Here is a 16433-nt window from a genome sequence, read left to right as displayed (position 1 = left end):
TACAATGGGTCAAAGCTCACATCTGTCTCTCTTAGTGATAGAAATGATGGGCTCAGTTGTGGTCGTAACTCAAGGGCTAACTATACAACTAAAGGAAGGAAGGCTGGGCTGTATTCTTTTCCGCAGGCATCACTGAAGACTCTGGGATCCTAGGAACAAATTGCTCCGAGGCCTTCCCCGCAGCCCATCATCCCCGCTACCAACAGCTCTGCCCTTCCCACCGGTATTTTCAGGAAGCCCCCTCCCCCCAATAATCAAGGAAAGAAAGCCAAAGGTTTAAGCAGATGCTTACCAAATAAATCAGGCTCCACTTTTATTATCAAAAAGAACAGAAGGGGGAAGGGGAGGGGTCAAGGAAGCCAGAAGCTTGGAGAATATAGTTTGTGTCCATCAAGGTTACAGTGCCAGAAGAGATGAAGGTTAAGTGAGCCAGAAACCCATTACTGGCTTGGAGGGAGGGACCCCGATTCAGTGCTCCAGTGGGCAGAGAGGTCGGTATCTCTGCAGTACGTCCTTCCCCCTCTCCCGGATTAAGTTCTCTGTCCCCGAATACCGGGGCTAGTTTTTTGGGGGAGGGGGTTGCAGGAAACAGAGACAGCTCCTCACTCCCCCATGTGTGTCCGCAAGTGATACTTGAGTGACTGCTTATAGCGGAAGCACTTGGCGCACTCCGTACACGGGTATGGCCGCTCACCGGTGTGCGCCCGCTGGTGTTCGAGTAGGTGATGCTTCTGGGTGAAATTCTTCCCGCACTCAGCACAGTGGTACGGCCGCTCGCCCGTGTGGATACGCTGGTGCTCGAGCAGATGGTGCTTGCGAATGAAACCCTTGCCGCACTCGCTGCAGGCGTGGGGCCGCTCGCGGGTGTGCACCCGGTAGTGGTTGGTCAGCTTCGACTTCTCGCTGAAGGTCTTGTCGCACTGGCTACACTTGTACGGACGCTCGCCCGTATGAGTCCGCTGATGTCGCAGAAGATGGGACGGCCGGCTGAAGGCCTTCCCGCACTGCGGGCAGATGAAGGACAGCTCGGTTTTGCCGGCATGCACGCGCTGGTGCATGGCCAGTGAGATCTGCAGCCGGAAGCTCTTCTGGCACTCGCCGCACGAGTATGGGCGCTCACCGACGTGCGTGATCTGGTGCTTGCTCAAGCTTGACTTGTGGCTGAAGCTGCTGTCGCACTCGCTACACTTGTAGGGCTTTCCGGGCGGCGGGCGAGGCTGAGGCTGTTGCTTGAAGCTGCGCTTGTTAGTGTAGTTCTGTCCGCGGCGGGGTGGAGGAGCCACCCCGCGCCTTGCTGTGTGCAGCCGCTGGTGCAGGAGATACTGCTGCTTGATGCGGAAGCTGAGGTCGCAAGCGTGGCACTCGTAGGGCCCCTCCTTGAGGTGGTTACGCTGATGGATTATGTAGTTGATCCGCAGCATAAAGCTCTTGCCGCAGTCTGGACAGATGTATGGCCGCTCGCGCGTCCGGTTTCGCTGCTGCAGGGTGACCGGACGCGTTTCAACGCTATTGTCTCTCTCGCAGAGCGGGGCGCAGATCCCCACAGTGGGTCGGGGTGGTTTGGTCACCCTCTGTTCCTCCCGCAGAACCTCCACATTGCAGGTCAGCGAGCAGGGCGGCTCGGCCCGGGACGAAAACAACCCTCTGGTCTCCAAGCTGACGGGGTCTTCCTCCTCCTCCTCTTCCTCCTCCTCTTCTTCCTCTTCCTCCTCCTCTTCTTCCTCCTCCTCCTCCTCCTCCTCCTCCATTTTGATTACGATCCCGTCATCTTGCAAAAAAGACAGAAAAGCAAAAGAAAATCCATGGGTTTCACGCAGCGTAGTGCGGCAAGAAGTAAAACCATTTAAGGCTCAAAATCTCCTGCGACGGGCAGGAGGAAGAATCGCGGCAGTTACCATCCTCAAAACATAGAAACTCTGTAAAACATTTCAGTGTCATTCAGGATATTTAAGTACAGGTAGTCCTCCACTTACGACCAAAGCACGCCGGCTGAGGAATTCTCTACTCACCCATGCAGTTGCTGTGCTGCACAGTGACTCTCTTGATCTCGCCAAAGTTCACGTCGTACTCACTTCCTTCCTCCAGGCTGTTCCTGGCAAAGTTTCCCAATGGAGTGGCCGCGCTGTAGGGGCTGCCGCAGGGGGCTTCGGGGTCCAAGCCTTGGAAATCCCCCTCCGAACTCCTGGACATCTGATGTTGCTCCAGATCTCCAGGACATTCGTCGGAATGAGGCTCTTCCGTTTTGATCACCACCCTGATGCCAGCTGCAGGGAAGGAAAGTGTCACAAAAGCTTCAATTGGTCCGCTACTGGTGGTCCTCGTGACTTACGACGGTTCACTTAGCAACCATTCAAAGTTACAACGGCCCTGAAAAAAAGCAACTTAGGGCCATTTTCACACTTATGACCGTTGTGTGGACGTGGTCACAATTCAGACGCTGGGCGAACTGACTCATCTTTATGACGGTGCTGGCACTGTCCCGGGGTCATGTGATCAACTTTTCCGACCTCCTGACAAGGAAGGTCAGTGGGGAAGCCAGATTCCCTTAACAATTCCGGGAGTCCCCCCGTCTTAAAGCATAGCTGGGTGGGGGGGTTTCTGGGTTGGAGTCTTCAAGTGAAATGAGATTAACCTCATTCTAGATTAACCCCTGCCTGATCTGAAGATAATTTCATTTAATTTCCTTGCAAATGTCTTCCCAGCAGAGGCAGGGACTCACCTGCTGTGGGGTCGGGAAGTCTTCCCTGTTCTTCTGAGTCCTCTTCGTCGGTCGCCCGCTCGGTCTGGGACAAAACGCCTGGCTTGGAAATGGCATAATCTGCGGGGGGGGGGGGGGACGACACACAGAGGGGTCAGCCCTTAGATTTAGGGCCATGTGACCAGACTCGGGTTCAAAATGCACTGGTTGGGGGGTGGGTCAGGTATGGAGAGGTTCAGAAGCAGGGAAGCATAAGGCGTGCTTGGGAAACATAGCATATTGTGCCCCTGGGCTCTTAAAGCAGATGATAGAGAGATGAGGAGAGGGAAGGAGAGGGATGGGGGGAGAGAGGGAGGGAGAGAGAAAGAAAAGAAAAAAGAAAGGAAGGAAGGAAGGAAGGAAGGAAGGAAGGAAGGAAGGAAGGAAAAGAAGGGAGGGAGGATGTAAGTAATGAATTAATGATGGAAGGAAGGAAGGAAGGAAGGAAGGAAAGAAGGAGGGAGCCCCCTCCTCAAGTGGGAGACTGTTACAGAATTATGGTATGACAGAGTTATGGGACATTGGAGGTCATCTAGTGCAGCCCCCTGCTCAACCAGGAAACCCTAGACCATTTGATGCTTCTTGAAAACCTCCAGTGGTAAAGAACCCACAACGTCTGGTGGCAAGCAGTTCCACTGGTTAATTGTCCTCGCTCTTAGGGCATTTCTCCTTAATTCCAGGTTAATTGCAGCCCACCCACCAACCCACCCAAATGGAGCAGAGCTGTGGCCCCTTACCCAAAGAGACCAAGGACTGGTGGTTGCCCTTCATCAGATTCTTGTAGAGTTCCTTCTGCCATTCCTCCAGTTTCTCCCATTCCTTCTCGTTGAAGTAGACCGACATGTCATCGAAGGTCACCGGCACCTGGAACCACAAAACTCAGCATTAACACCTGTCAGTGGAAAGTAAAACCTCCCTCCCTCCCTCCCTTCCTTCCTTCCATCCATTCATTCTTCTTTCCTTCAAGTAGCAAGCACTGATGATGTAACCTAGTTGGGTCATGAAACATCTGCAAGGAAACCTCCCAGCTCGGAGAGCACCAAGGACCCCCACACCCACCCACCCTCCCTCCCTCCCTCCTTCCTTCCTCTCAGATCCAAGACCAGCAAAGCAAATATGGCTCATTCTCAATAAAGGAGAATATTTGGAGTCAGGGTTGAAATGACCGGCTGTTCTCTGAGCTGGATGGTTTTCTTGCAGACATCTCATGACCCAACTAGGGAACATCATCAGTGCTAGAAGGGAGGAGGAGGAGTTACATAATGAAACTTCTGCCAAGCACAGAGAGTACCAAGGATCCACAGTCCTCCTACTCCCTCCCTCCATCTCCTCCTCCCCCCTTCTAGCCCTGATGACGTCACCTAGTTGGGTCATGAAATGTCTGCAAGAAAACCACCCAGCTCGGGGAGCACCAAGGACCCTACAGTCCTCCCTCCCTCCTTCCCTCCCCTCCCATCCATCTATCCATCCATCCTTTTTCTTCCTCCTCCTCCATTCCTTTCTAGTCCTGATGAAATTACCTACTTGGGTCATGAAATGTCTGCAAGAAAACCACCCAGCTCAGGGAGCACCAAGGAGACCACCCCCTCCCCCCCAGTTCAACCCTAAAGAGTCAAAGCTATTGGTGCGTATGTTTAGCCTGGAGAAGCAAGGTGAAAAGGCAGTTCTTCTGGCTGGGGAATCCTGGGAGTTGAAGTCCTCACATCACACCAGGATGGAGGAACACCGCTAGGAAATACGGACATTTCAACATATTGGATAACCCTGCGAGCAACGGGACAGGCAACATTTCCCGTTCATACATAAATGCTTAATGCCGGAAACACGTGGCTTCATGCTCTGTGTCGAAATTGGATCCCTTTCTTCCTTGCTGGCGGCCAAGGGATCCGGTGAGGTCATCCTATCTGATCACATTTCAAGCCCGAGTGCCGTTTCCGAACGAAGCGCACCAAGCGCACCAGCCATCCCTGTCATCGGGACAGCCTCTCCACCGGGGGCCACCTGGGATTTAGGAGGACCACCAGAACCAAACAGCCACACAGCCCGCGGTGTGTCAAGGCTTCCCCACAAGCAACAGGGTGCCCCTTGTTTCGAAATGCCAACAGTGTTGCCATTCTGACCTTCTGGCCACCTTTTCCCAAAAATAAGCCCTGGCAGAGGGAGGTGGGCACAGCCAGTAGAGCAGGCGGAGAGCACGCGTGGACCAATCATGTTTGGCAGCAGCCACAGCCCGCACGACACGAGTGAGCTCATTATCTGCCCATGCAGTGGGGGGAGGCAGAGTCACGTGGGGGGAAGGCACATGATCTGGACCACAAGGGGTCACAGGAAAGCCCAGTGTCGGTAGGCCGGAGCGGTGGCCGGCCGCAAGGACCTCGTCTTTGTGTTTTCTGGGCTTCCCTGCGGGACGACTGGGTCACCTGCCTTCTACCCCCAGCTTTTGACTTAGTCTGCTGCCGGTGCCACTGTGCAGAGAGGAGCCTCCCGTGGCCGCCTGCCCACTCAGGCCTATCAACTCTCGGCTTTCCAGCAGCCTGCATGGCACGTCCGGATCCCTCGTGCCTCAACCGGCTGCTTGGACAGGCAATCAACTTACCTGCACTGAAGGAGCTGCACGGCCCCATCGGTCCCCACACCTGTGCCACCCCTTGTGCATGCAGGGCAGGGCACCCAGCTGAATTGATCACCCTGGAAATCACGTTTCTCTGAAAATAAGCCCCAGTCTAGGGCTTATTTTGGAGCCCCCAGAAAATATAAGGCAGGGTCTTACTTTCGGAGGAACACGGTAACTTCTCGTTTCAAAGGTGGGAAAAACCCCAAAGTTGTTGACAACTGAAACATTCAGGGGGTTAATGAGCTGACAAGGAGGCCAAAAATGTAGGCAAAAGTTCAACGAATACAATCTGGCAGCTTTGCAAACGTCGACCGTCTACAGGACGTCCTCGACTTACAACAACTTGCTTAGTGACTGTTCGAAGTTACAACAGCGTTGAAACAAAGTCACCCAAGACCATTATTCCTGCTGAAGACCCTTGCAAGGATCCCCAGTCATCTGATCAAAATTTGGACACTTAGTGACCGTCTCGTATTTATGACGGTCGCAATGTCCTGGGCTCACATCATCTCCTTTTGCAACCTTCCGACGAGCAAACTCAACAGGCAAGCCGGTTTTGCTTAACGGCGGTTACTGATTTAACAGCCGCCTCGCTTAGCGATGGAAATTCTGAGCTCAATTACGGTGGTCGGTTGAGGACTGTCTGTGTTATTATTTTCTCTACTGCCTTGAAGACACACCGAGAGCTTCTATACCTGCGACAAACTCCCCGGATGTCTAATCACACTTGGACCAATCAAAGGCAGGATGGGGTGTCAAACTGGTGCCCCATGGACCTGATGCCTCACATGGAGGCCACACCCAGCCCAGCTCCGTAAAGGGGGGAAAAACGCTGTGACGTGTCCTGTGACGGCAATGGGACACGACAAGTTTGACACCTGTCTTCCAACCGAAGGCCGAAGCTGGCTGGCTTCTAGGAACCGACCCCCTGCGTCCACCTGGGGTTGTGACGGGATGCGCAAGAAAACCACACAACGGACAAAAGAGGTTCTGTCCATTCATCCAGAATTCCCCCAACCTTTCCAGGTTGGTGACATGAAGGGGGGGGGATATTTTGGGGGGACAGCCCAGTGCATTTGCATCTGTGTCCACACACAGAGGTGCCCAGATGTTTGCAGAGAGACTCGTGTGAGTGGATCCATGAGTACCCGCAACGACGCTGAGTGAGGCCATGTGCGGTTGCAAAGGGTCATGCACCGCCTGCCTCCCCACACAGCCCAATGGCGATTAGCCCGCGGCCCTGAAGTGGCCCACAGATCACAGGTTGGGGACCCCTGCATTATTCCGTACCCCAGACCAGGCCGAGGGAACCGTAGTTTTGCAGGCCACCTGGTTCCTTAACATTTTCTGATGGCTTTGCTCGTTTGTGCGACTTCATTCCCGGCAAGCAGCGGATCAGCTTCGAGATGAGGATTGGCGCCAGGCTGCGGACCGGTGCTGGGACGATGACCAGCAGAGGGCTACAGATTGGGGCAGGGGTGAGACCAGGGCAGGGATATGAGAACCGGTGGGGAGCTGCGGACTTATGTGGTGCCACAGCCCAGGAGTTGGAAACTCCCAATCTAAGTGAACGTCTCATCCCGCGGAACTCCCGGGACGAACATCGCAAGCCAAACCTACTTTCGGGGACTCTCCCTTGGAGCCCGGTGGGAAGCGCAGGATCCAGAAGTTGCGGTTCTTCAACAGGTTCTCCATGTTTTCCAAGCGGCGTTGCAGCAGGCCGTATTCCTGAATGAGGGTCCCCAACGCGGCCCACTTGCTCTCCAGCCGGCTGCTGATCTCCCCCGTCGTCCTCTCGCAATCTAGAACCTTCTTCTCCACAGTCCCGGTTCTGCCTTCCAGGTCCAGCAGGCGGGTGGTGTGCAAATCCACCTTCTTCTCCATGGCTTGGAAGGAGGCCACCAAGGTCAGGGCGATCTCGGCCGCTTGGTCCTCCCGGTCGAACATTGGGTCGGCTTCGGTGGGCATCGGAGGGAGACGACGGGCGGGCGCTGCATCCCGTTGAGATGCCTGCTGGGGAGGATGGAGGGGACAAATTTAGGGTACCACCAGTGCACCACTGCTTATGACGCCATGTCTCCCCATGCTGCCTGGTAGTTAGTCCTCAACTCATGATGGTTCATTTAGTGACCACTCAAAGTTACAATGGCCCCCCAAAAAGGGACCGTTTTTTCACTTACAACCTGTCAAAATTCTGTCGATAGGCAACCGGCTCATATTTACGACAGTCGTAGCATCCCATGATCCCCTTTTGCAACCTTCCGATAAACAGGAAGCCGGATTCACTTAATAGCCATGTGGCTCACAGTTAAAACCACAACGATTTACTTAATGACCATGACAGGAAATGTCGCAAAAGGGGGCAAAATGCCCTTAACAAACGTCTCACATTTTTTGACTGCAGAAATTTTTGGGGTTCCATTATGGTCGTAAGTCGAGGACTAGCGTTATATGGAAATAGGCACTTTCACCATTTTAATTTTATTACTAAATTTATTTGCTGTTTGTCTCACTTCTGGCCGGTTCCCCAACTTCCTGGAAGATTATAAGTATAGGTAGTCCTCGACTTTCAACCATTCACTTAGTGACCGTTTGAAGTTGCAGCAGTATTGAAAAATGACTGCCACTGCATCCCCGCAGTCATGGGATCCAACATGCAGGCTCTCATCAACTGACTCATATTTATGACAGTTGGAGAGTCCTGGGGGGTCTCCTTTTGTGACCTTCCCAGCTGGCTTCAGGCTAGCCAAGTCAAGGATTCACTTAATGGCCACACAATTCACTTAACAATTGTGGCAGCTTTTAAGGTGTGTAAGGGGGGGGGGAGCCATTTAAACAAGTGGGACTTGCTTAAGATCTTCTCTGTATAACGATCGAAACGCTGGTGCCAGCTGTGGTTATAAGTCTAGGGCAGTGTTTCTCAAACTTGGTGACTTTAAGTCCTGTGGACTTCAACTCCCAGAATCCCCCAGCCAGCACAGCTGGCTGGGGGATTCTGGGAGTTGAAGTCCACAGGACTTAAAGTCACCAAGTTTGAGAAACACTGGTCTAGGGCGTATTGTTTTATACGGAATCTTCTTTAGTTGAAGGTTTCTGTCCTTGGAAGAAGGAAGACTAAATAATTTTTAGTTGTGTTGAGGAATCGGATCGCAGTTTAATAGGCAAAGGAAATAAATTTAAAACCTGAATTCCTTTCCTTTCTTTTTTCCTTCCTTCCTTCATTAATTCATTACTTCCATCTTCCCTCCCTGTCCCTTTCCCTTCCTTTTCTTTCTTTCCTTCCTTCCTTCATTTACTTCCTTCTTCCAACTTCCTCTCGCCCCGTTCTATGACGTTTCTGGCCACAGTGGTTAAGTGAATCCCTCCAGTCGTTTACGTGAGTAATAGTGTCGTTAAGCGAATCAGACTTTGGGTCACAAGAGCCGATCACGTGAGCCCCCGGGATGTTAAGCGAATCAGGTTCCCCTCCCCCCTCAACGACTTTGTCAGTCGGAAAGGGGATCACTGTGACCGTCGTAAATACGAGTCGGTTTCCAAGCATGGGACTTTTGAGGCCCCGATGGTTGTTAAGCATGACACAAACAGTCCTCAATTGTCCCTCTATTTCCCCAAGGATGTTGTACTCAGGAAGGGTCCCTGAATGAACCAACACAGGGCCCAAAGAAATATATTATATTCTAAATCAATTTTTTATAGCTTTTTGGCAGCATGTCATCCATCTGTAAGACAGGCGGCTGAATAAATTGGATAAATAAATATAAACACATGCAGCATAACAAGGGGAGGAAATGTATTTTTCCATGATGGAGCTGAAATTTAGCTTCCTTTTTTCCTTTCCATTCCTCCTCCCTTCCTTCTGTCATTACTTCCTTCTGCCCTCCCTTCCTCTTCCTACTCTTTTCCTTCCTACTCTTTTCCTTCATTCCCTCCTTCCTTCTTTCCTCCCTTCCCTTTTCTTTTTCCTTCCTTCCTTCATTTCCTTCCTTCTACTCTCCCTTCCTTTTCCTTTTCCCCTTGCTTTTCATTCCTTTTTCCTTCCTTCCCTCCCTTTTCCCTTCCTTCATTTCTTTCCTACCATTCTCCCTTCTCCCTTCCTTTTTGCTTTTACTTTCTTCTACCCTCCCTTCTCTTCCTTTTTCTTTCTCCCTTTCTTTCCTTTTTCCTTCCTTCCCTTTCTACTTCCTTCCTTTCCTTCTACCCTCCCTTCCCTTTCCTTTTTCCTTCCACCTTCCCTTCTTTCTCTTCCCACCTACCTTCTGTCATTCATTAAATTAATACTTCCTTCTTTCATCCCTTCCTTTCCCTTTCTCTTTTCTTCCCTTCATTTCTTTTCCTCCCTTCCTTCATTTACTTCATTCTACCTTCGGTTCCCTTCCCTTTTTCTTTCCTCCTTCTTTCCTTTCCTCCCTCCCTCCCTTCATACATTCATTACTTCCTTCTTCTCTCCCACCCCTTCCTCTCCCTTCCTCCTCGTTTTCCTTCCTTCCTTTTCCTTCCATCCTCCCTCCCTAGATCCATTACTTCCTTCTTACCTCACTTCCCTTCCTCCTTTCTTTTGCTCCCCCCTCCCTCCCTCCCATCCTACATTCATGAGCATCCTCTGACTCCTCTCCTGTGTAGGACATCTCTCACCAAAATACAGGGAGTCCTCAAATTACAACCATTTCTTTAGTGACTGCTTGGAGTACCAACAGCCCTGGAAAAGCGACTTAGGACCATTGTTTGATGCTTACGACCGTGGCAATGTCCCTGGGGGTCACGGGCTCAAAATCCAGATGGTCAACAACAGACTCAAATTTATGACAGTCACGGATTCACGACGTGATTCCCCCTCCCGACCATCTCATTCCCTTAACAACTGCCTGCCTAACGGTTCGTTTAGCCACCGAGGCAATAAAAGCCATGAACCGGGAGAAACCCCCTTCAACAAACGCGTCACTGGGCAACATAAATTTGGGGCTCAATTGTGGTCGTAACTCAAGGACAGAAAAAAATACAGAACAGAATATAAATTAAAATGAACAGAATAGAGTAGAATGGAGAATAGAACAGAAAGAACAGAAAGAAAATAGGGGGGGGGGGGAGAAGAAGAGGAAATGGGAATAGAATAACAAAGTTGGGCCATCCAGTCTCCAAGCCAGGCCCCAAGAAGGGTGACAGGCAGTGGTCCAACGGGGGGGGGGGGGCTGAAGGGGGAGGGGGGGCTGTCAAACCCAGAGACTGGGATAGGGCCATTTTAAGGGGGTGGGGTCTTCAGCCAAGGCCGGCCTCTGGGAGGCTGACCAGCCAGGATCCAAGAAGGGGGGCAGGCAACAGTCCAGCCTGGGGGTCCCAAGGGAGGGATCATCAAACCCTGGCCCAAGGACCACCACCCCCTATACTTAGAGGGGACCCTTAAGCCTAAGCCATCCTCTGGGGGTGAACGCCCCCTCCCCTCAGTCTCCCTGCCAGGACAGGGGGGGGAAAAGCAGCTGTCCAGCTCCGGCCACACTGCCCCAGCGGAGGGGGTGGCGTCCCCAGGCGGGAACAGCCGCTCCTTCCCTTTTACCCCCGCAGCCCCGCCCCGCCCGCAACTGCTCTTCCCGGTACACCACCCCCCGCGCGCTCTTAGCGCCGCTCTTCCCGGTCCCCCCCCCCTGCGCACGCTCTATGCGCGCCTCCAGCGGCTCTTCCCGCTACCCCCCCCCCCACTCCGTTGTCAGACGGGCCTTCGGGGGGGGGCGAAAAGGGGGGCGCCGTCAGGCTTCTCCCCGTCCCTCCTCCTCCCCCGGCGGTCCACCCCCCTCACCTGGGCAGGCGCCCCCCCCTCCATGATCCTTTGTTGCCCCCCCGCCCGCGACGGGGCGCAGCGCCGCACAACGAGGCTCAGCCGGGCGAGGAGGCGGGAGGGGGAGGAGAAAGCGCCGCAGGGTCCTTGCGACCGCCGGATAGCCTTGCCTGCCCGGCGGCGCCTGCGCAGACGGGCTCCGCCGCTGCGTCAAAACCGCCGGCGCTCTAGAGTTCAGGCTGGACTACGATCCGTCGTACGTGCGGTTCCCCCGCGCACTCAGACGTCACACATAAACCCCCTCCCCGCCCTTGCTAGGTTCTACATATTTTTACACAGTCCCCTTTTGTTTTTTGACCCCAATATTGATCTTGTGTTCATCCCCAGGGAAGCCGCCCCGATTGGAGTCGGGCGGTTAGAGAAATGGAATCAATCCTGTAGGGAGAGATGGAGGGAAGGACTGATTGAGCTGGGAAATGGAAAGGGGATCAATACTGCATTTCAACGGAAGAGATGAGTTGATCTCTCAAAGAACTCTCCATCGTAGCATATGTTTATAATTTGCTGCAACTATGTATGACTGTCATTTAATTTAATGATAAATTAATAACAAGGACGAGGAAATAAAAAGAAAATGAAATCAAGGTAAAAATAAAACCATTACGAACACTATCCAGGTTTACTAACCATTCAAAAATATTAAAAAAACATTATTTTATATTAATCCTACAATATTTAATATATTTATATATTATATATATATTGTGTGTGTGTGTGTGTGTGTGTGTGTTGTATTTGTGCTGACAAATAAATAAAGGGAGACTAGTATGGATCCATTTCAAGCTATTTAGCTCTCATCCAGAGGGTTACAACCGTGGTCCTCCCACCAAAGGTGGGTCCTATTTTTCTACTTGCATTTTTATGTGCTTTTGAACTGCTCGGTCGGCAAAAGCTGGGACAAGTAATGGGAGCTCCCTCCGTTACGCGGTGCTAGGGATTCGAACCGCTGAACCTCGGAACTTTGAGATCGACGAGCTCAGTGTCTTAGCCACTGAGCCACTGCGTCCCTAAATATAATAATATAATTTATAAGAAATATAATATATATTTTATATAACGTAACTAGATAAAATGTTTTTTTTAATATTATGTTAATATTACACTTAATATATTTAATATATATTAGTACATTTAATAAAATAGTCATTATTAAACCAAGAAAGATTAAACTGGTACTAAATAAGTATTAAACAAATAAAGTGGGTAGGCGCGGGTGGGGTGGGGGGGTGGAATCCCCATCCCGACCCTCAGTGGAGCCGATTGCTCCTCTCGCAAGACAGAACCCTCTTCTCGTGGTCGATGGGGAGCAGGAAGCGTCGATGCGGTTTCACAGGAAGCTGTCCTCTTGGTGGGGTGCAGAGATGAAGAGCGAACCCCTCTGCCCGCTTCCTGCAGCGCCGCCCAGAACGGAATTGCAGCTGGGGAGGACCGGGGAGAAGCTGCTTTTCCAGTAATGCTGCAGAAGGGGTAATTCCGGGGTACCCGATTTTCCAACCTCTGAGTTACCCCCGTTTGCATCCTGTAAATCCTCCACTCCTTGAGTTACAACCACTCGGTTAGTGACCGTTCAGTTACAGCAGCACCAAAACGACTTATGACTGTGTTTCCCATTTACAAAAAAGGAAGGGGAGGAGGACTATGTATAGTATTCATCTATGATTAATATTAATTCTATTCATTTATCATTAAATAATTAAATATATTGCATATTGATCTAATATAAAATTAGTACTATTATTAAATTAAAAAATTATTGGATATTATGCATATTATTCATGTATTAATTATAAATGAATGACATGTAGAGTATTTAATCATTTAATAAATATTATTATTCATGTATTATTAAATTATTAAATATTACTAGTGTGATTATTGTCATCTTTGTGTATTTTTTGTAAATATAATTATATATTATATTAAATATATTACATGACATTAATTGTTCTTTAATAAATCAATAAATATTACATTGCTACTAAATAAATATTAAATAAGGATAGGCTTAATTTATTCATTTAATATAAGATTAATAAATATTATTTTATATTTATTAAATTCAGACTTTGCCCAATTTGTATTATTAAATTGTGAAATGTTACTGATATTATCATGTATTGATTTTTTGTTTTTGATACTATTTTTATATGTAATAATATATATATTATAAACGTGAAAATACGCAAGGAGGAAATCTCAGAAACCATAAAGTCTACAAACTTGAAATTTGGCGCATATGTTCCTCTTGGCTTCTATGTGCTGGGTAAGAAAGGATTTTTCGAAATGACTATCAGAGTATTAGTATTTCATGTATTATTATTAACACGCTCTGATGCTAAGGAGTTAGACATTCCACTCCCCCTCCCAACCTGAAATCTTGGACATGAGCATGGCCAGTCCATGATTCATCTGGCCTGCTGGCTTGGAATTTGGAGAAGAGCCTGAGGGAAAGAAGGCGATAAGATAAGTGAGGTTTCTCTGAGGTAAACCTGAGGGACAGAAGGGGATAGGTGGGGCTTCTGTGGGGCAAACCTGAGGGAGAGAAGGCGACAAGATAGGTGGGGCTTCTGTGGGGCAAACCTGAGGGACAGAAGGCGACAAGATAGGTGGGGCTTCTGTGGGACAACCTGAGAGAGAGAAGGCATTAGGTGGGGCTTCTGTGAGGCAAACTTGAGGGACAGAAGGGGATAAGATAGGTGGGGCTTCTGTGGGGCAAACCAGAGGGAGAGAAGGCGATAGGTGGGGCTTCTGTGGGGCAAACCTGGGGGAGAGAAGGCGATAGGTGGGGCTTTTGTGGGACAAATCTGAGGGAGAGAAGGCGACAAGATACGTGGGTCTTCTGTGAGGCAAACCTGAGTGAGAGAAGGTGATAAGATAGATGGGGCTTCTGTGAGGCAAACCTGAGGGAGAGAAGGGGATAAGATAGGTGAGGCTTCTGTGGGGCAAACCTGAGGGACAGAAGGGGATAAGATAGGTGAGGCTTCTGTGGGGCAAACCTGGGGGAGAGAAGGCGATAGGTGGGGCTTTTGTGGGACAAATCTGAGGGAGAGAAGGCGACAAGATACGTGGGTCTTCTGTGAGGCAAACCTGAGTGAGAGAAGGTGATAAGATAGATGGGGCTTCTGTGAGGCAAACCTGAGGGAGAGAAGGGGATAAGATAGGTGAGGCTTCTGTGGGGCAAACCTGAGGGACAGAAGGGGATAAGATAGGTGAGGCTTCTGTGGGGCAAACCTGAGTGAGAGAAGGTGATAAGATAGATGGGGCTTCTGTGAGGCAAACCTGAGTGAGAGAAGGTGATAAGATAGATGGGTCTTCTGTGGGGCAAACCTGAGGGACAGAAGGGGATAAGATAGGTGGGGCTTCTGTGGGGCAAACCAGAGGGAGAGAAAGCGATAGGTGGGGCTTTTGTGGGACAAATCTGAGGGAGAGAAGGCGACAAGATACGTGGGTCTTCTGTGAGGCAAACCTGAGTGAGAGAAGGTGATAAGATAGATGGGGCTTCTGTGAGGCAAACCTGAGGGAGAGAAGGGGATAAGATAGGTGAGGCTTCTGTGGGGCAAACCTGAGTGAGAGAAGGTGATAAGATAGATGGGGCTTCTGTGAGGCAAACCTGAGTGAGAGAAGGTGATAAGATAGATGGGTCTTCTGTGGGGCAAACCTGAGGGACAGAAGGGGATAAGATAGGTGGGGCTTCTGTGGGGCAAACCAGAGGGAGAGAAGGCGATAGGTGGGGCTTTTGTGGGACAAATCTGAGGGAGAGAAGGCGACAAGATACGTGGGTCTTCTGTGAGGCAAACCTGAGTGAGAGAAGGTGATAAGATAGATGGGGCTTCTGTGAGGCAAACCTGAGGGAGAGAAGGGGATAAGATAGGTGAGGCTTCTGTGGGGCAAACCTGAGGGACAGAAGGGGATAAGATAGGTGAGGCTTCTGTGGGGCAAACCTGAGTGAGAGAAGGTGATAAGATAGATGGGGCTTCTGTGAGGCAAACCTGAGTGAGAGAAGGTGATAAGATAGATGGGTCTTCTGTGGGGCAAACCTGAGGGACAGAAGGGGATAAGATAGGTGAGGCTTCTGTGGGGCAAACCTGAGGGACAGAAGGGGATAAGATACGTGGGTCTTCTGTGAGGCAAACCTGAGTGAGAGAAGGTGATAAGATAGATGGGGCTTCTGTGAGGCAAACCTGAGGGAGAGAAGGGGATAAGATAGGTGAGGCTTCTGTGGGGCAAACCTGAGGGACAGAAGGGGATAAGATAGGTGAGGCTTCTGTGGGGCAAACCTGAGTGAGAGAAGGTGATAAGATAGATGGGGCTTCTGTGAGGCAAACCTGAGTGAGAGAAGGTGATAAGATAGATGGGTCTTCTGTGGGGCAAACCTGAGGGACAGAAGGGGATAAGATAGGTGAGGCTTCTGTGGGGCAAACCTGAGGGACAGAAGGGGATAAGATAGGTGAGGCTTCTGTGGGGCAAGCCTAAGGGAGAGAAGGTGATAAGATAGGAGAGGTCTCTATGGAGCAAGGCTGAGGGAGAGAAGGGGAGAGGTCGATGGTAGCTATTCATTAATTTTCAAGCAGTAAGTGTCGATTTATCAAGCTCGATCAGTTTCGAAGTGGAGCATGGATTTTCAGCTAGTAATATATCATTATAATTTATATAATAATATAAATGAAAAATATAACATTAATCAATATTACTTATTTTTATTCAATTCAGACTCTTTGAAATGGGCTCGTGTTTATGACGGTCGCAATGTCCCTGGAGGGGGATCACGTAATCCCCCTTTTCGCGATTGACGAGCAGAGCCCACCGGAAAGCCAGATTCGCTTCCCGACCATGTCCCTCACCGAACAACTCCGGTGATTCGCAAGGACTTCCTGTAGCTTCTATATCCAGACAATAGAGTCTTCACATCTTGTGTCTGACAATTGAATAATTTTCAACTTGGTCACATGTCCTTAAGTGAGAACTTTGGATTTTATTATTTAATGATTGCTTAATTTGTTTTCTGGATTTGTCAGCATTATAACGAAGTCCAAAATATTCTTCCCGTCGGCTTCTTAACAGCCCATTGTGGATAAAATATGTGGAACGTTTTGTGTGTCCCTTCCTGTTGTGTTGCTCCACCTGACCTAGCTTGCAGGAATCACACAACCACACAAAGGAACAATTTCACATCCCAGCTGCCTCGTTTTGTGTGAATTGATCTGCAACTTTTTCCGCCACAACACCCTCGATGAATAAAAAACAGTAATTCAGCT

At 50.0% G+C, this 16433-nt stretch overlaps 1 protein-coding gene across 2 annotated transcripts; it reads right to left on the bottom strand.

Moving 5' to 3' along the window:
• Positions 1 to 275: 275 nt before the first annotated feature.
• On the bottom strand, positions 276 to 11311 carry LOC309401187 (zinc finger protein 777-like). 2 transcript variants are annotated; one of them, XM_081970242.1, is made up of 6 exons: positions 11140 to 11311; positions 6972 to 7364; positions 3475 to 3601; positions 2720 to 2818; positions 2010 to 2264; positions 276 to 1768 (listed from the first exon to the last, which is right to left on the bottom strand). In XM_081970242.1, exons 1-6 carry the CDS (start codon positions 11161 to 11163, stop codon positions 603 to 605), a joined length of 2064 nt encoding a protein of 687 aa, XP_081826368.1. In that variant the 5' UTR covers positions 11164 to 11311; the 3' UTR covers positions 276 to 602. The 2 variants fall into 2 exon arrangements, with proteins under 2 accessions (XP_081826368.1, XP_081826369.1); XM_081970243.1 differs by having other exon boundaries at positions 6972 to 7361.
• Positions 11312 to 16433: the final 5122 nt, after the last annotated feature.

The sequence above is a fragment of the Natrix helvetica genome, assembly GCF_964273705.1.
Source record: "Natrix helvetica genome assembly, chromosome: Z".
Lineage (NCBI taxonomy): Eukaryota > Metazoa > Chordata > Lepidosauria > Squamata > Natricidae > Natrix > Natrix helvetica.
This window is presented reverse-complemented; position numbering and strand designations above follow the sequence as displayed.